The sequence below is a fragment of the Prorops nasuta genome, unplaced genomic scaffold (genome assembly GCF_024137725.1).
Source record: "Prorops nasuta isolate Cenicafe-Biocafe unplaced genomic scaffold, Cenicafe_Pnas_1.2 PNAS00030, whole genome shotgun sequence".
Taxonomy (NCBI): Eukaryota; Metazoa; Arthropoda; class Insecta; order Hymenoptera; family Bethylidae; genus Prorops; species Prorops nasuta.
The window spans coordinates 1,468,586-1,487,357 of record NW_027116827.1 but is presented as its reverse complement, the minus strand read 5'-3'; the positions used below and the strand labels follow the sequence as shown (position 1 = coordinate 1,487,357).

Sequence of the window (18,772 nt, the reverse complement as noted above, 5' to 3'; positions counted from 1 at the left end):
ATTGTGAGGACTAATAGTTATACAACCAAACGATAATTATACAAGTTTTGATAATATTTTGCATATTGTTATTGTTTACTTTCATATTAAATTACTTATACAGGTAAGGAAAGAACAAAAACATTGGAAATAAATAGATATTTAGAAATACCAATATGTGATGAATCATGTAATATTCTTAGCAGACTTACATTTTTTGAATTTATTCATTATGTTGAGACGGCTCAACTATATGGTTCTTTATATATAATATTAAATTCTTGAACAATTTAAAAAATATGTAAACCCTGCTTTATTCATAGCTATGCTATCTAATTATGATTTTCTGGATTGCAAGTTTAAAAAAATTTTGTTGGACCTGATTAGCAGTAAAAAAAAATTGATTGATTGGCAGTTATCATGCTTAATCTCCAATCAGTCATTTTTAATTTTTAAAAACGCCTTGCACATTGGTCCGACAACAATGCTATTAATAAACTGCACCTCTGTTCGGCGTTTTAAATTGCACTTTTATTATTGTAAATTTTTAGTTATGTACAAACTTGACATGCTTTGTTATTCTTTTATATTGGCGGTTCATCGCATTTTGCTAAACATTACACGGTTAGGAGTATTAAAAAAGTTATAGTTTAATAAAATTTATGTATTTGAAAAAAAAGGATAACTACGTAATAGATGCAATATAAAACAATTAAAGAATTCAAGATTTAAGTGATCACAAGCTTGTATTGAGTACTTTCTGAGTTATAATGTGCACATGCTGTGCAATATTTTGCACTTCATAAAAACATTCTATTCGCTCAATGAAAACAAAAACAACTGAAAATGCAGTCTCAATGAGTACTGTGCCAGTACATTGCAAGTAATTTGATTTCCACAAATCAGAACTTATGAAAGATAAGTTTTCATTGTGGCTTTTTAGTCAGTCTAATAAAATTGAGGCCCTCTCACAATGGACAGCTTCTGTAAATAAAGACCAGTAATACGAAAATACAATATTTAAGTTTAACTTCATTTGTTCACAGTATAGGTTACAATAATTAAGAAATTATCAATATTTTTATATTTGGATTATGTAATTTTTGACCAAATTTACTTCATTTATTTATTTAAGATTATACTAAGTATTAAATGAACAAAGTTAATATTCAATAAACATATACGAATCATTCTTACACATTAGCACAAAAATAGTTTGGTCAACTAAAGAAAAAGAAAATTATTTTAACACTTTTGTGCTGCCATTGGTCATTTATAAAAATGCATAATAAAAATGCATACTTTTATGTATTATATATAAATATACTCAGAATATTTTATAAGTAAACGCATCTGTTCCCATACTAATTAAGTTTCATACATACACTATTATGTTAACTTTTTGATTATTATTAAAATCATTTATGATACAATCTGAAATTTTTAACTGATTTATTAATAAGTGATAGATGTAATTAAATATTGCCTTTTTTAACTCTGTTTGCAGTAGTGAAGCATTTATATGCATGTATATTATAGATATGTGTACACATACACACAAGCTGCTATTTAGGTAAAAGATATTAAATAAAATTAATAACTTTTGGTAAAATTAAAGAGCTAATTTTTGCACCATGTCCTATTCTTAAATCCATTTCAATGTACAAGTTTGCTTGTGTGGTACGTAGAATGGAAATATAATATTTGTGCCAAATGTATGACTAGCTGCTCCTGTTTTATTTTTCAGATCTGCACTGCTCTTACACAAGCAATTACTTCTAATTATTTGTCAAAAAGTGTACCAACATCACATACCACAGTAGTCTTATATTTTCCTCTTTATGCCTTATTTATTTTAAATGGTCTTATATTATATCTTAGCATATTAATTACAGGAAGGAATCACAACTGTTAATGCCAACAGTAGGCCCTTTAAAATAAAAAAAAAAGAATTATTAAATTTTTCTATATCTAAATTGAACTCCATGATTCCAAAGATATGCTTCTTAAAGAGTAAATTTTTGCAGCTTCCAGCGTAATGATCTTTCTTACAATTTACAATCAATAAGGACAGAAATAATAGACTCAACCATATCCAATAATCATAAACACCCATGCTATAATTGGATATCAAAAGTTGTAAACATTAAAGAAAGAATAAGTCACTCTTGTGAAAAGCTAAGTTCTGGTATGGTACTTAAAGAATTTTTAGTAACATAATAGTAATAGTTAATTTGTATATTATCATATAAAAAGCTAACCATAGCATAATATTTTTTAATAATGCCAGTGTCATTTGTTGAAAAAGGAAACATTGCGCTCATTGATGTGTCTACTATCAAATTTTCATTTGAAAATTGAAAGTCTGTGTAAAGAGAATAGCGCACTCATATGTCTTAGGTATTTTAAATTGCAATTCAGTCGATTCTCCTGTAGACGTGAGCTTATACAATGCCAACGTAAGTCATCAAGGAGCATATTTTTTTATACTAGTTGATATATCATGTCTTATTATTTAAATGTAGAAGAAATTTATCAAACAAATATGTATAAAAATTTTTAAAACTAAAGAATTTTAATTTTTTTTTTTAAAGGATTTACAACAAAATACTACATTCTATTTTTTATGTTATAAAAAAATATGCTACTTGTCAAGGTTTAATTTATTATTAGTTAATTATGTATACTCAAGTTCAACTGGTCTTAGAAGGGCTGTCATCTGTTCTTTCTGGATTAACAATTACTTGTATTACATAACCTGTTTGAATTTTTGCTTCTTCTATGTGCATTTTATCACCTAAAAGTTTTCCACCAAAAAACCACCTTTGTCTGGATGGTTCTAATCCTTCCTGGCTCTGAATAAAAAAAAAATATTTTAAAATGAATCTTGTCTAATAAATAAAATAAGGATAATGAAAATACACAAACTTGTAATTTCTTTTTGGCAATGCCAATGGTATCTTTACTGTAAACAGGTAATTTCACATCCCCTAAGGTGGTTGATAATCTGAGCTTCAAAGTCTGTTCTGTTCCTCCATCCACAGGTTCTACATAAAATAATAGTAAGAATTTTAATATAAATAGAATAGTTTTAATTTAATAAATGAAAATCCTTAATATACACTTTTAAAAAATAATACAGATACCTGAACAATCAGCTGGAGAATCTCTTCCACTATCTTCTTTCACAATATTAATTGGATATGATAAGCAATAAATAGGGACCTGATATCTGGTGCCAAGTTCATCATAGCATTCAGTTAAGAATCCATTTGGCACAGAAATATTAGCCCCATCTAATATGGCTTGTGCTAGCTGATAATCCTCAGCTTCTGCAGCAGTAGCACCAGCTCTTAGTGCATCCCATATTTCTTTTCTTCCATCAAATGCAGGTGCAGTATCCCAAAATTCATCTCTTTTACTTCTCAATTGACCTTCAGTTAGAGGTACATCTGATTTCCACCTAAATACTTCATGACACAAAGGATGATTCTTTCTGGTATTGCCTGTAAAACATGTATAAAGCTATAATACAATAAAATACAAAAGTTAACAAGAACTGTACCTGTTATTATTAGAATATATTTAAAAATAAAGAGAGAAAGATGTAATATTTAAAGTTAGAAGAATTTCAAATTGTTTACATCTACTTATTAGAATTTCATGTTATCAAAATTAGTAATTACAAAAAAATAAAAGAGATGCAATGTAAAACAGTATAAACTCTATACAATAGTATAAGTTTTTTTAAAACATGTTGTGATATTTGTAAGGATTGTATAAACTTTAAATTAAAATCCAATTAGGAAACATAAATGCTTCTAAAATATTATCGTAAAAAGAACGTTCAGCCGTTTCGTCCAGCGTTATAAAGAAATATAAGGTGTAATAAATATGTTTACTTATTGAGAAGCTTGTAATTAATAATAAGTAATATTACATGACCATAAAAGTATAATACGCAATACATGCGAGCTACGAAGGTAACAGAAAAAGCTGGATTGACTTCAAGGTTAATAAATGTTAGGTAGGTTTTTGCGTAGAATTGGGACAAGCTTCTATAGTTCTACCTGAATTTGTTCTCGTTGAATTTCCTGAAGTGTCATCAACAGATGCATTTCTTGCTCTCGTTATTCCTATGCAGCCTCCCATCTTAGGTGGCTGAAGTAACCAAACATTTCACTAAAATTTAACAACACCTCACATGTCATTTTCATCCATCTTATCCGTATCGTAACAATATGGATTGCATTGCACCGCGAGGGGCGCTACTGTTTTTTAGGACCGGTTGAACATGAAAGCGGGATTTATATGTTGGCAGCAGTGTAAATATGACGTCATTTTCTATATGATTAATTTATTGTAAAATTGTATTATAATAATTATGAAATAAAGAAAAGAGGAAAGTAGTTTAATATAGAATAAGTATTTGTCAAATAAATTATAATTTTTATTAGTTTGGATGACACTTCTACGGCATCACGGGATGAGATGGGAGACCTGGAGATTATTAAAGGAGGAGACTCTCTTTCTCTCTCTATCTGAGGCGGTCGGGGGGAGGAAGGTTCGCTCGGACATGCATGCTTGAAAAGTTGAAAGACTTGAAAGTTGATTTGAGAACAAATGGCTACTCCGATGAACAATGTTCTTACCAAGAAATTACAAGCTGATTATCAGAATAATGATACTTTAATTGTAGAATGTCAAGGTATCGCTGCAGGTAAAATGTATTAATCATTAATTAGCACAAATGTTTTACACTTATTACAAAAGGCATTTGCTTTGGCCTGTTCTATAAGCAGAATTTGTAAAAAAATAATTTATCATATTTAATAATACCACATTAAATAATTTTGTTTTACTTAATTATTAGAAAATAATTATTGTATATATTTGATTTAATAATAATCTTACAAAGCTTTACTTTTGACAGAAATTGAATCCAGCTCTATAAAGCTTTGTACACTTGTAGAAGAGCTAGGTCCATTTTTAATTGATAAAGATGTTATTCGAAGAGAAAAAGGTGTTCTTATACTCTCATCTGTCTTGGCTCAAATATCTAGTGAATTTTTGCACGAAGCAGAACTACATTTTCTTACTAATTTTTATTGTGATCGTTTACAAGATCACCATAGTATTATTCCAGCTATTATACAAGGCATCTTGGCAATCGTATGAACATTTTCAGTGAATAGCTCATTCAATTTTTACATATTTATATAAAATAATAACAAAATTACTTTTAGGTTCAAATGAAATATCTTCCAAATGATTCTATAACACAATTACTAAGGGCTATGTTTAATAATATTCATTGTCAATCTCAGCTATTACCAGATCGTCGAAATATATATCACATACTTATTTATGTAGTGAAAACAAAATTTAATGAGCTAAAAGCAATGGGAGCTGATTTTATATATGGATTTATTACTTTCATTGATGGAGAAAGAGATCCTAGAAATTTAATGCTCTTATTTAATATACTTCCATACTTTATGAAACAGTTTTCTTTGGGACATTTAGAAGAAGAAATGTTTGAAATAATTTCTTGTTATTTTCCTGTTGATTTTAATCCTGTATGTGCATTTAAAGTTATATATTTTTTTCCTAAACCATTTACCTGATTTAATATTATTTTTTTTAGTCTGGACCAGAAAATTCATCAATTACACGCAATGATTTAGCAGAAGCACTAGAACCATGTTTGTGTGCAATACCAGCATTTGCAAAATATTGTTTACCTCTGATTATGGAAAAGCTTTCATCTAATTTGAAAGTTGCAAAATCTGACTCACTTAAACTACTCTCTAGAGGAGCTTCAATATTTCAATCTGAGGGATTAAAAGATCATCTTTATGAACTGTGGCAAGTTATAAGGCAAGAAATAATACCAGGTGGAAATACAGAAATAAAAAATATTGCCTTAAATACAATAAATATAATAGTCCAAGTAATATCACTAGATGATGATATCCATAGAAAATTTATAGAAAAAATCATAATTGACATAAGATCTTCTTTATGTGATATACATCTAAGTTTGTTTAAGCCATCTGTGAAATTGTTAGAAGTCATAGCATCTGTAAATAAAAAATCATGCTGTCAAATTTTATGTACCGTGATACCATTATGTCTTGGACAATATTCAACAAAAACTTCAATAGAAGACAAAATATTATTATTAGAAAACTTAAACAGTTTTATGAAGATATCAGTCGATTTTGAATTACACATTAAAGGTTGTCAATTAAGATAATAAATTTTTAAATTCACTTATGTCTTGCTTTCTACATTGAAGAAAAAAAATAATTACTTAATACATTATTTTATAGATATACCAGAGCTATCATGGACAGATTTAGCACAACTATATATGAATGAATTGAAATTGAACAATTCAAGCTTAAAAATAAAAGTACTAGAAGGGCTATCACTACAAAAGTTACATTTAAATCATGCATATCGTAGCTTATTGTTCAATCTTTTAGCTGAAGAGTTGGAAAGAAGTGGAGATGACTTGAAATCTGTTTGTTATACAAGCATTGTAAGCTTCGCAACCATTTATCCAGAAGAGATTTTATTATTTATTAATAACCGACTGTCTTTAAGTGAAGGTAATATAAGAATGAGTGATTTATTAACTTTGGTAAATCTTGTATATATTTCTTTTATGATAACAGATGGAATAGAGCCAAAAATTCTAATTAGAAGATTAGAAGCAACTACAGCAGCTGCACAAGTTGCAGCACTGTCTCTTGAAGTTGTTCCAAAGATAGTCCATATTGTAACTAGCAAATGTCCTGATCTAAGTTTGACAGCATTAATTTGCCTTGAAAAACTTGTTGCAGCAAATATTAATAACTTTAACATACACCATTTTTTGTATGATAATTGTAATATAATTGACACTTTAATTTCCTTTAAAGTAAATGAATATGATAAGAGACTACCAGTCATGAGAAATATTTGTATGTTAATTATGAGAAAACTTTCTGCAAAGGAACAGCAGGAAGTTGTAAATAAATATTCTGCATTCTTAATAGATTCAAATCCGGAAACAAGAGTTACATTAGTAATGAATTTGTTTATACCACTGCAACAAAATATATTTTTGGACACAAGAAATAATTTATTAGAAAACTTATATGCATTAGCAATTTACAGTCCTAGTTTAAATATAAGACATGAATCCTGTAAATTACTGTCAGCTTTAATCAACAAGTTACCTGATGATGATTCCTTATGTAAATTGTTAGTTTCCTTTAAAGAAAGTATAATTAATAATATAGAAAAGGTAGCTAATTTGGATGTTAAAAAAGCTACAGTTTTTGTACAAATGTGGTTGATTAAAGCAGTTGTTATAAAAGGAAGTTCAAACTCAGAAGATTTTTTGAAATTTGTAAGCACTATTTAATTATTAATATATATTAAGTTTTCACATTAATTTTAATTAAAACTTCATTTTTATGAATAGCTCACCAATACTCTTAAAAATATTCATGTAGGACAGTACGTGGCACAAGCATTTAAAATATTAGTAGCTCAGCATGAAGAAACGCTGACAAAGGAAAATTTTTGCAATATCAAAATATTTTATAAGCAAAGGATATTTCAACATTTTATAAAAGAGAGCAGTCAATTTCAAAATGATTCACGGCAAAATTATTTATATGCGTTTGCATATCTGTTAGAAGAAGTTCCAATAAAATTGTTGTATACACATTTGATAGAGGTAAGGGTTTAAAGGTATATAAATTATTAATACCAATCAATTATATTGAATTTTTATTAAAATTTTCAGATAGTACCCTTATTGATTGAAACTGTTTCAATCAATAATGAACAGTTACTGTCTTCTACCTTGATGACATTAACGTTTCTATTAAATAGCAAAAATGTAATCTTTCGTGAAAACATAGACAGATTTATCCCTAAATTTTTAGATCTGATTGAACATAAATCAATGGTACAATTTGTACATTTTTAAATTAAATCAATTATATTAACATATTTCACATATGCTAAATCTACCTTTACTGAATTATCTTTTTTGCAGAGAGTCAGAATTGGAGCCTTAGAGTGTTTGTCAAATTATTGCATTTATTCAGGTACTATATTACAACCTTATAAGCAAGATGTGTTGGAGAAATTAGCTGTATTACTTGATGATCCAAAACGTTTAGTTAGAAAAGCTGCTACAGCAACTAGGACACAATGGTTTTTAATTAATGCTCCTGGTGGAATTAAAAATGAATAATATTAAGTATCATATAAAAACAATTGAGTTTACAAAATAAATAATACATTATATGATTTGATATATAAATTGATATAAATTGTGTATATTTTTATTACCAAATTAGTTTATAATTTTATTTATATATATATATATATATTATTGAATAACAAGAATTGATTTACTAAAAAACTTTTGATGATTTGTAAATGTTTTCAGAATAGTAGATATTTATTGACTATATGTATAATTAAATTAAAGCATTGATTCTTTAGTAATTAAATTAGTATTGGATACAATCATTATATTTAGTTTGCAGCAAACATGGGGGATGGTAAGAGCACTGTTATCAATTATTCAGTGATTTAAATATTCCTGGTAGACAAAAGTAATTTACTTTTAACATTTATATTTTGTGAGTAATAGGTATAGTAAAAACAGGTGCATATAAGTATGATGATGGTACAAAATATATTGGTGATTGGAATGGAAAAGGTTTAAAGCATGGAGCTGGATCACTACAACTTATGGATGGTACCCGATATGATGGAGCTTTTCAAAATGGATTATACTCTGGACTAGGTATTATAGTGTTTCCAGATGGTGCCAAGTGAGTATTAATATAGTCACCTTTAAATTTCTTAAATATTTTTCTACTAATAATTGGTCAACTGTTCATTTTTAATGTATCAGATATGAGGGTGAATTTATGCAAGGATGGTTTCATGGTCATGGGGTATTTTGGAGAGCTGATGGTATGAAATTTGAGGGAGAATTTAGGGGTGGAAGAGTTTGGGGACTTGGTCAGTAAATACACTCCGATATAGCACTTTGTAACTAAATGGAAAGAACTGTTAATAATTATGTATAAATGTAATTTTTTAGGTTTAGTAACTTATGCAGATGGATCTCATGGTTTTCCAAGGAATGAAGGATTCTTTCAAGACTGTAGGCTTGTACGTCGCAGAAGATGTCCAGATATAGTTCAAAAGGCACAAAAATTATCAATGATGGCACGTGCCCAATGTAATTAAATCACAAGAGAAATTAAAGGGAGTATGTCAAAAAGTAGTGTGTTAAAAAAACTTAGTTGTGTAATATCAAATAAATAATAAAATACCTTAATAAGAGAAAATGAAGGATTTATTTCTTGCAAAACTTATTAATAAACAGTCATTGATTTTGAGAAAAACCATAATATACTTTAAAATTGAATAAATCTTATCTCAATTAAAAGTAATTTAATATAAAGTACTTTTGACCTTCTACAATTTGTAAAAATCTGATGGTATTTGTAGTCATTATATTCATACGTAATACGTAGAATCGCGTGATAGTTACGAATACACACACAATCGTGCTGTAAAATATCACTCCTCTCTTCTGACGCGTAGAATGGAATTAATAATACAAGTCACAATTTTTTTATGCATTCGAGCAATTAATATTTGATTAATTCATATGCGTTATATATTCTTATATTGTTACATGATAACTTCTAGTAGACGAAGAATTGAAATCAGGTTTGTATAACCTTCTTTAACTAACCTAATACGCACGCTGTCATTAAATTATCATCATAAGAATATACGGTATTTATGTATATGCGTATACATAATCATGTAAATACACACACAAAAGCTTCTTTAGGTAGGCGTTGGGCTGCTTTAGGCTATAACATTTAGAATAATTGATGAAAGTTAAAGTACTAAATATAAAAGATTTTATTTTTAAAAACTTTAATTAATAGGTTAAAGAAAACTGATTTACAAAGGGTATAACTTTAGTCGTAGATAATTATAAAATAAAAACTAGTACGATTTGATCACTTATATATATATGTACTACTATTGCTTAATCGATTCAGTAATTGGCGATAAGGGATATAAAACATAAATCATGCAGCGTTTATCAGTGTCTTTGAATCATGCTTCGAATGATCTGCAGAAATAGTTTGGTTACCTTATAATTATATCTTATCATAATATAAGTAGTTTCATTTAGAAAATAAGAAAACATTTACAGGTAAAGTGAGTGCCTGTTCTACCTTCTACTTCTACCTGAGTTTTACCACTTCTACCTGCTTGAATTCAACCGAACCAACTCATTCTATGTAACTGTATGGTCTGTATGTAACTACCTGCGTGTGACTCGGTCTCGGTGTGCCGTGTGAGTGTGACCTGCGGTACTACTAATTCCTTCATTCCACTTCATTCCTTGTCCTATTTCCTGACAGGTCCCGTACGTAGTACAGTTAGTAAATTTTTATCCCTTCGCAGTCGCATTACGTTTCAATTAAGTTTCAACGCACAATTTTATTTAATTATCATTTATATTTGCTACAGTGGATTTGAATTTTGATATAATTTTAACGAAAAATTGTAGGATTCTTTTTATTGCTGTAATAATTACTATCGTAAGTAGCGTAGTATAATAGTTTTAACAATGTTTTTTAATTAAATTTCGGTATTGTTACAATATAGGTTGTAATACGCGTCAATAATATCGACGAAGAGATGTTTAAATTTGAAGGTTGATTACAAATTGATGAATTTTATATTAATTATTAAAACATGGTTAAATCGTCAATTATTATGAAGGTAAGAGAGCCTATTACTTTGTATACATTTAAATATGTGTGTGCATATTTATAAAATATATACAATCATTATTAGTTTGTATATATGTATATATACATTTTATGTTTACATATAACTTAAATATCTTTTTAAGTAATCTTAATTCATTTAATGTTATTATGTAAAAAAAATTGTGATATTGGTTGTAGGATTGGTATTAACATTTTTAAAAAAGAAATTAAATGTTAGATATTTAAAAAGGGTCTAAGCTTCTTTTTAGTAAAATGAAATCGTCACATTTTAAAAGCTTCAACTTTAATCGAAGAATATCAGTTTATTTTTAAGTAAATAGCCCTAAACTTTTATAAAGTTTTCAAAGTTTCTAATTAAGCATTTAATTATTTTTTGTTTAATTTTACATATATTTTTCATTTAGTAAATTTTAATTTTTAAAAAAGGTAATATATTTATAGGAATATTGTTAAAAATATCCTCATTGTATTATTTTAGAATAATAAATTATTTTTTTAACTATTTATTAAGTTATAATTTAAATGGTTATAAATACTTTTATTATAATATTTAGTTAAAGCGCATCAATAACTTTTAAAATATTTTACCTTCACTTGAAAAACTCCATTTTAATGCTGAACTTTGACTTATATAATGTATTTCATCAGCATGATACATCCTTATTTATGATTAAAAAAGCATTTTAAATACATATTGTAAAATACTAACTTCAAAAATGAATACTTTTTACATGTTTAAACTTTGAAATTTAGGATATTTTACATCAAGTACGTTTGTATAGCTTTAATTATGTTAATATCTATTCATGCTTCCTGCTCATGGTATATTAATGAAGTAGTAACCTTTGGCTTTAACTACGTTTGAAGATAAACACATTTACAGCTGTGTAAAAAAGTATTGTGTCTTGCAAGCAAGGCAAAGTCATTGAAAATCTTTGATAGTTTGTCATTAGAATCTTTGATTTCAGAGTTGCAACTTGTGTTGGAGAGAAAGTTTGTTTTAGTTTGAATGAAACACTTATGTAAAATTATTTACATGGATAATAAGATTAAGATTTTTTGTTATAGTACAGAGGAAAAATCAATAGACAGCGGAGGAATGAATTAAATAATTAGTAATCTTACAATGAGCCCACAAAGCTACAAGAGTTGTTTAGATTCAAGAGTAATGGCATCCAATGGTTTTACTGGTGCAGAGGCAGTAGCCAAAGAATCCAAAAACAATTCACCACCTTGTGAGTCAGTGAATTGTATGTGTGCTTAGTCTCGCAAAGTTTATTATTTATGAACAAGTTATGCTTTTTTTAAATTTTCTTTTTTTAGTTAACATCTATGCTTTCTTTTCTATTAACTAATACTGTAAATAATTAGAGTAATTATTTTATTCCTTCTGATGATTGCATTTATTATTATATTTGACTATAAGTGCACGAATGCATGCTTAAAATAGAAACTATAGTTTTGATTTCATTTGTCATTATCTGCTGTTATTGTGCTTCCTGATGTTTTAATTATTTTTATGTAATTTTATCATTTAAGAAAATATATATATTTATATATTTACTTATATTATATAAAAAATTCTGTGCATAGCAATGCCATGGTTTGGGATGGACATAGGAGGTACATTGTCAAAATTAGTCTACTTTGAGCCCAAAGATATAACTAGAGACGAAGCTGATGCAGAAGTTGAAATATTAAAGAATATTAGACGTTACTTAACTAAAAATTCTGCATATGGGAAAACTGGTCATCGAGATACCCATTTACAGGTATTCTATATATAAAAATTTTATTAAATAGATAAGTTATTTATAGAATAGGTATTACAGGATAATTTATTAATTAATAACAAAAAATAAATCGTGTACTTTTGTGTCACAGATGGATAATGTCTGTATTAGAGGTAGAAGGGGTACTTTACATTTTATAAGATTCCCAACAAGTGAGATGGGCAATTTTCTGGCACTAGCAAAATTGAAAGGTATGGCTAGTTTGCTGACAACAGTTTGTGCTACAGGCGGTGGAGCATACAAGTTTGAAGATAATTTTAAACAGGTAATAATAGTTTGAAATTTTAAAAGTCCTTCTTTATACAGAAAGATAATTTATTTTAGGAAGTTAATATGAATTTAGCTAAATTTGATGAGTTGGATAGTTTAATACGTGGAATGCTTTACATAGAAATGACTAATCCACGTGAATGTTATTACTGGACTTACCCTACAGATGATAACAAATGTCAAAAAATTCCATATGATTTTTCTGAGCCATATCCTTTCCTGGTAAGTTTCATTCTGACAAATATAGTTTGGATTATGATTTTGTGTGTGTGTGCTCTCTCATATAGTACTTTTTTTTCAGCTTGTAAATATAGGCTCCGGTGTAAGCATTTTAGCTGTATATGGTGCAGATAATTACAAAAGAATATCTGGGACAAGGTAAGTACCTAGAAATTTTATTTGCACATAGAGATTTACAAAGATAAATAAACCAAATTTTTGCTCCATATATAGCTTAGGAGGAGGCACATTTTTGGGGCTATGTTGTTTATTAACTGGCTGTAATACTTTTGAGGAGGCAATAGAATTAGCAACAGGGGGGGATAATAGAAGAGTAGACAAGTTAGTAAAAGATATTTATGGAGGTGACTATGGGCCATTTGGTTTACCTGGAGATCTTGTTGCAAGCAGGTAATCTTGATCCAAATACAGAATTCGCTTTGTATTCCATTGGTTTAAGATATTTAAAATTGATCACTAAGGCTATTTCTTTTTTCCTCACATTGAATATTCTGCTAATCAATATATAAAATCGGTTACCAGTATCTAAAAATAAAAGGTTTAATTGTTAATCTTAGTTAATAATGCATGCTTCATTCACTTACTTTCAAATTTCTGTTAACACGTTTCTTGTAGATGGTCTTTGTAATCTTTTTCTTTTCTAATAATTGCATGTATGTTAAGTTTTCTCGATGTGTACAGTTTTGGACAGATGAATTCTAAAGACCGTCGAAACGCAGTTTCTAAAGAAGATTTGGCGCATGCAACTCTTGTTACTATTACAAATAATATTGGATCCATTGCGCGTATGTGTGCAGTTAATGAAAAAATTGAAAGGGTAATTATTTTGATAAATATTTTTTTTTTTCGAAATTTTAGGATCTCAGTAATGTAGTATTATTTTTAATTGCAGGTGGTTTTTGTTGGAAATTTTCTTCGGGTAAATCCAATATCTATGAAACTTCTAGCATATGCTATGGATTATTGGTCAAAAGGAACTATGAAAGCTCTCTTCTTAGAACATGAAGTAATATTATAATTTTAGCTAATTATTGCTTAATGTAAAGTCGTAATTTACATAGTCTAAGAAAAAATTAGTATTTTACCCTTTTTTCCTTCCAGGGTTACTTTGGAGCAGTTGGTTGTTTATTACAGTTTAATGGAGAAACAAATTGAATTACTAAAATCTCTTAAACATACCATTCCAGTTGATTTATTGAATTTCTTGCAATCACTGATTCAACAGGATTATTTATTTTTCTTATACTTTTATTAAATGTTCAGGGATTAAAACGTTAAATGCGTAGCTTTAAACAATTAGACAAAGCTGAACAAAAAATCATTCTTTTATTATACTTTATCTTAATGGAATAATTATACTATTCATGCTACTATTGATCAAAACAGTTTGTTTCAAATAAGCTACGTAATTATCGTTTAGTCTTAAGTAAAAGGGCACAACTTTGCAATTTATACGTAGTAACGATGGACTAAATCTAAATGCCCACGGTTCATCGAAGTATTGTTTACATTTCATTTAGAATAGTTCTACCTCACCATTTTTTTAAGTTTCTCATTTTAATTTTCTTTTTAATATGTATATATATACATATATCAAATATTACACATGTTTTTCCTTTTTTGTACAATTAATCAACCTTTATGCAATATGCTATAATTTAGTATTTTGTGTAGTTTTAATATCTATGAGTTAATAACGATATAGTTTGCTGTATATAATTTAATTATAATACGTGTACATAAGATATGTATATATATATACATGAAATCAAGTTTTAAATTAATTAAATTTTTTTTATTTAAAATTAATATATAAATGTTCACACTCATAAGCAATATACAGGTTGTTATGATCGTTCATTGTGCGAGCACTTCATTATTATATAAGTGATATGAACTGTATCTTTATTGGAATGATTGCACAAAAATCGTATATTAAAATTGGAATTTTACGTAAATTGTACAGAACTAGATATTGATGCATGCCCTCTTTTAATTATGTTGGGTGAAAGATAATAGGTATACTATAGACTTTACCAATGCCAATTTTTACACAAATACGAATAGAATATAAATTATAATTGTAAAATATAATCTGCAATTTTTTTTCATGTTTATATCTTCTAAACTTCTTAAAATCTGTTTGGCTCATTTAAACGTTTAGACATTTGCTCTAATATTAATAGTAATCGCAAAACAAATATATCTTTCAAAATATTTATACGAAAGAGCATATACATATTATACTTGCTTAAAGGTTGAATCATATTATAATACGCAATGGTTGGCCAGTAAAAAATAATTGTATTTAGTATACAATGTTTAATAGAACTTTAGAATGGGATTTATGTAATATGGGAAGTCAGGATATTTTTTATTATATGTATGTATGTGCATAAGAAAGGCGTATGTAAGGTTTTTAAAAATATATATTATAATTATAAATTGTGTGTCAAATTCATTACTTTCAAATCAGGTTTCTTGTTCTAGCTTAATGAAATATTGGTGTTATCAGCCCATTAATTAATTCTGTTAATCCAATTATGTCAAGTATTATTTTAACTACCAAATTTAATTTAAAGTATGCATGTGAGATGTGTTTTATTTTAAAATAGAATAAATCTATTTGTCTACAGACTATTCATGATAATTTCGGTAAAAGATCAAATTTAGTATGTCTGTCACAATTGTAATCATTAATCTATATCCTTTTTTTTTTAAATGGACTTGTACATGTACTGAACTTATTCTACTTTCAAATTAAATGCCTTAAGTAAAAAGTATAGTAATAGAACAATAACTTTATTACTTTTATGACAGTTAATACTATTAGTCGGATTGTTCCGCTTTACCGTTGCTTAGTAACGTGTATATATTGTATATCCAAACATTAAGGAACTGGTTTACTGTGGTTACTTATACTACTTTGGAATATTTTAATATTTAAAGGAGATTTGATAGTCAATGGTGTTTCTTTACTGTAATCTGAATTTTTTATTTTACCTTTACTGCTTATATATACTTCTTATACAATTTAGTTAAAAACTTGAATTTTTTTGGAACGTAAGAAAGTTATAACTGGTATAACAATGGTATGTACATTTTAAGTTGAGCTATAAATTTAGTAAAGCATTTTATTGTTAAAAAGTAAGAAAATAATCCATTATTGAACTCTTTTTGCTTTTGACTTAAATTAAATAGGGTCCCAAGAAAGCTAAGAAAGGGAAAGGAATTGATACAGTAGATGGTGTAGACACAACCAAAATGAACAGAGAGCAGTTAGAAATATATGCACATAAAATATTAGAAGAGATGGAGAGGGAAAGAGAAGAAAGAAATTTTTTCCAATTGGAGCGGGATAAACTTAGAACCTTTTGGGAAATCACTAGGCATCAGTTAGATGAAGCAAATGCCACATTAAGGTATAATTTCTCAACAACTTAACTTTTACTATTATTTAAATTCGATTAATGTAATATTTATATGTTAAGAAATGTAGAGAGAGAGAAAGAGGAATTAATAGAGAAGCATGAAGCAGATTTAAAGTTGTATAAGCAAAAAGTGAAGCATCTAATGTACGAGCACCAAACAAATTTATCAGAATCGAAAGCAGAACACATGGTTGCTTTAAAATTATCTCAAGATGATTATCTTGTTCAGGAAAATGAATTATTGAAGGATAAAAAGCAATTGAAAAAGTTGCAAAAGGAATGTGAGCTGTCTCATTTAAATGAAGTCCATGCTTTGAAACTGGTACAAAAATAGCTACTTACGTATCTGTTAATTTTATTTATTAAATAAATGAATTTTGAATATTTTACAGAAAAATGAGGAAGAAACAAATAAACTAATGAAGCAGTTTGAATCAGAGGCGATAGAAATGGAAAAGAAATATGATCAAAAGCTCTCTGATCAATATGAATCATTAAATTTAAAACATCAAATGGAATTAACAGAGGTTGAGGAAAGAAAAAATACTCAAATTTCAACTCTTATTAAAAATCATGAAATCGCGTTTAATGAAATAAAAACTTATTATAATGATATTACCACCAATAATTTATCATTGATAAAAGCACTAAAGGTATATAAAATACATGACTTGGTTGTTCAAATTTGTAAGTTTATAATTTATCTACTTAGGAGCAAATGGAATCAATGAAAACTAATGAAGAACGTATGAAAAAACAAATGCGAGAGTTGATTAATGAAAATAAAAAGATCAATGCTGTTTTAAAAGTTACTCAAGAAAAATTAGGAGATTGTACACGCCAGCTTACTAATTATAATAAAGACAAACAATATTTATCAGTAAGTTTTAATATTTGAAAGTAATACAGCTATTACATAAGCTATTTCTTAACTGTTTAATTTTCTAGTATACAAAAAGAAAATTATTTAAATCTCAGAAAGATTTTGAAAATATAAAACGTGAAAATGAAGTTCTTGAAGAAAATTTTGAGAGGGTATAATTATATGTATATATTAAGTTATATGGAGTTATTAATCTTTTAACGAATTATTATTAATTTGATGCAGTGCGAAGCTGAACGTGATGCCCTTCGTTCAAGATTTATATCTGCTATACTTGAACTTCAACAAAAAACGGGAATGAAAAATGTACTTTTAGAGAAGAAGCTTGAGAAAATCACAGATACATTAGAGCAACGTGAAATACAAATTAATGAAATATTGGTTGCAGCTCAGTTAGATCCAGCTACTGTTGTTAATGTTAATAAGAAATTAGAGGTAATTATTGTAATTCTAATATTCATTAAGGAAACATACAAATATTTTCAATTTTTAAATGCTTTATTCTAGGACCTGTTACAAAATAAAAATGTTGCCATTAAGGAGCTTCAACATGAATTTGCAAAAATTTGTAAAGCACACGATGAATTATTAACATCCTATGAGAAGAAATTAAAGGAACATGGAATTCCGTCAACAGAATTAAATTTCCAGCCTACACGCGTAAGAAAATTTTGCAAGGAGTTTAAATTCAATTCAACTTAACATCTAATCGGTAATTTGCGATATTTAAACTCATCCTATTATAATATACTATTAGAATAAAAAAAAATTTTTTTGCTATAAAATATATGTGTATTTATAGACATTTTTTATTATTACTCATTAAATTTATTTATTCCAATAGCTACAAGTGCAAGAGTATTACGTAACACCAATATTTGTATATAGTAACTATATATGTATATATATAATTAACGTTAATATATTTTTATATTTTAACATGTAGCTTTAAATATTTTTTACAACAAATAATTATCAGAAAAAGACATCAATTGTCTCGAAAAATTATATAAATTTATCACAGAGAATGTACAGAGAGTATTATTGCCTGTGGGTTGTACAGTCTTAATTTACATACTTTCATCACACTAAAATTATGTACTTTTTTAAGTCCTCCTTCAAACTTATATAAATAACTTATAAACACACTCTCATTTTACTATAATTTTAAATCTAAATTATACAATTTCATTGTTTTCAACTTTTTTAGTATAGGAGAATTATATTTAATTGATCTCTATATATGAAAGCTTTCCTTATAAGTATTTACTTTCTTCCACTAAACAACAAACAGGCAAAAATACGTTGAAGACGACTATATATTAA

At 27.4% G+C, this 18,772-nt stretch overlaps 5 protein-coding genes and 1 long non-coding RNA gene across 11 annotated transcripts; 4 read left to right on the top strand and 2 right to left on the bottom strand.

Annotated features, from left to right (window-relative positions):
* Positions 1 to 156: 156 nt before the first annotated feature.
* LOC136782874 (ubiquitin domain-containing protein 1) lies at positions 157 to 4,242 on the bottom strand. Its single transcript, XM_066742601.1, has 4 exons — positions 4,050 to 4,242; positions 3,126 to 3,485; positions 2,908 to 3,026; positions 157 to 2,834 (listed from the first exon to the last, which is right to left on the bottom strand). Exons 1-4 carry the CDS (start codon positions 4,129 to 4,131, stop codon positions 2,673 to 2,675), a joined length of 723 nt encoding a protein of 240 aa, XP_066598698.1. The 5' UTR covers positions 4,132 to 4,242; the 3' UTR covers positions 157 to 2,672.
* Positions 4,243 to 4,343: 101 nt separating this feature from the next.
* Positions 4,344 to 8,391, top strand: Mms19 (MMS19 nucleotide excision repair protein). Its single transcript, XM_066742581.1, has 9 exons — positions 4,344 to 4,699; positions 4,913 to 5,151; positions 5,226 to 5,558; positions 5,627 to 6,221; positions 6,315 to 6,596; positions 6,663 to 7,381; positions 7,457 to 7,714; positions 7,784 to 7,948; positions 8,039 to 8,391. The coding sequence occupies exons 1-9, from the start codon at positions 4,603 to 4,605 to the stop codon at positions 8,237 to 8,239; spliced, it is 2,889 nt and encodes a 962-aa protein (XP_066598678.1). The 5' UTR covers positions 4,344 to 4,602; the 3' UTR covers positions 8,240 to 8,391.
* A 20-nt stretch (positions 8,392 to 8,411) lies between these two features.
* Positions 8,412 to 9,353, top strand: rtp (retinophilin). The gene is made up of 4 exons (XM_066742603.1): positions 8,412 to 8,552; positions 8,645 to 8,828; positions 8,912 to 9,021; positions 9,104 to 9,353. Exons 1-4 carry the CDS (start codon positions 8,543 to 8,545, stop codon positions 9,250 to 9,252), a joined length of 453 nt encoding a protein of 150 aa, XP_066598700.1. The 5' UTR covers positions 8,412 to 8,542; the 3' UTR covers positions 9,253 to 9,353.
* Positions 9,344 to 10,376, bottom strand: LOC136782878 (uncharacterized). The gene is made up of 2 exons (XR_010824182.1): positions 10,242 to 10,376; positions 9,344 to 10,159 (listed from the first exon to the last, which is right to left on the bottom strand). It is a non-coding gene; the product is annotated as an uncharacterized lncRNA (long non-coding RNA).
* Positions 9,449 to 15,577, top strand: fbl (pantothenate kinase 3 fbl). Of its 6 annotated transcripts, XM_066742594.1 has the most exons (12): positions 9,450 to 9,741; positions 10,244 to 10,634; positions 10,702 to 10,818; positions 11,898 to 12,079; positions 12,423 to 12,601; positions 12,714 to 12,887; positions 12,947 to 13,114; positions 13,194 to 13,270; positions 13,346 to 13,522; positions 13,796 to 13,949; positions 14,025 to 14,138; positions 14,234 to 15,577. In XM_066742594.1, the coding sequence occupies exons 4-12, from the start codon at positions 11,956 to 11,958 to the stop codon at positions 14,285 to 14,287; spliced, it is 1,221 nt and encodes a 406-aa protein (XP_066598691.1). In that variant the 5' UTR covers positions 9,450 to 9,741; positions 10,244 to 10,634; positions 10,702 to 10,818; positions 11,898 to 11,955; the 3' UTR covers positions 14,288 to 15,577. The 6 variants fall into 6 exon arrangements, with proteins under 6 accessions (XP_066598694.1, XP_066598691.1, XP_066598692.1 ...); XM_066742595.1 differs by lacking the exon at positions 10,244 to 10,634; XM_066742599.1 differs by lacking the exon at positions 9,450 to 9,741 and having other exon boundaries at positions 10,158 to 10,634; positions 11,898 to 12,064.
* A 303-nt stretch (positions 15,578 to 15,880) lies between these two features.
* Gas8 (Growth arrest specific protein 8) lies at positions 15,881 to 18,718 on the top strand. Its single transcript, XM_066742506.1, has 8 exons — positions 15,881 to 16,224; positions 16,334 to 16,554; positions 16,624 to 16,885; positions 16,956 to 17,216; positions 17,276 to 17,443; positions 17,512 to 17,598; positions 17,672 to 17,881; positions 17,954 to 18,718. The coding sequence occupies exons 1-8, from the start codon at positions 16,222 to 16,224 to the stop codon at positions 18,146 to 18,148; spliced, it is 1,407 nt and encodes a 468-aa protein (XP_066598603.1). The 5' UTR covers positions 15,881 to 16,221; the 3' UTR covers positions 18,149 to 18,718.
* Positions 18,719 to 18,772: the final 54 nt, after the last annotated feature.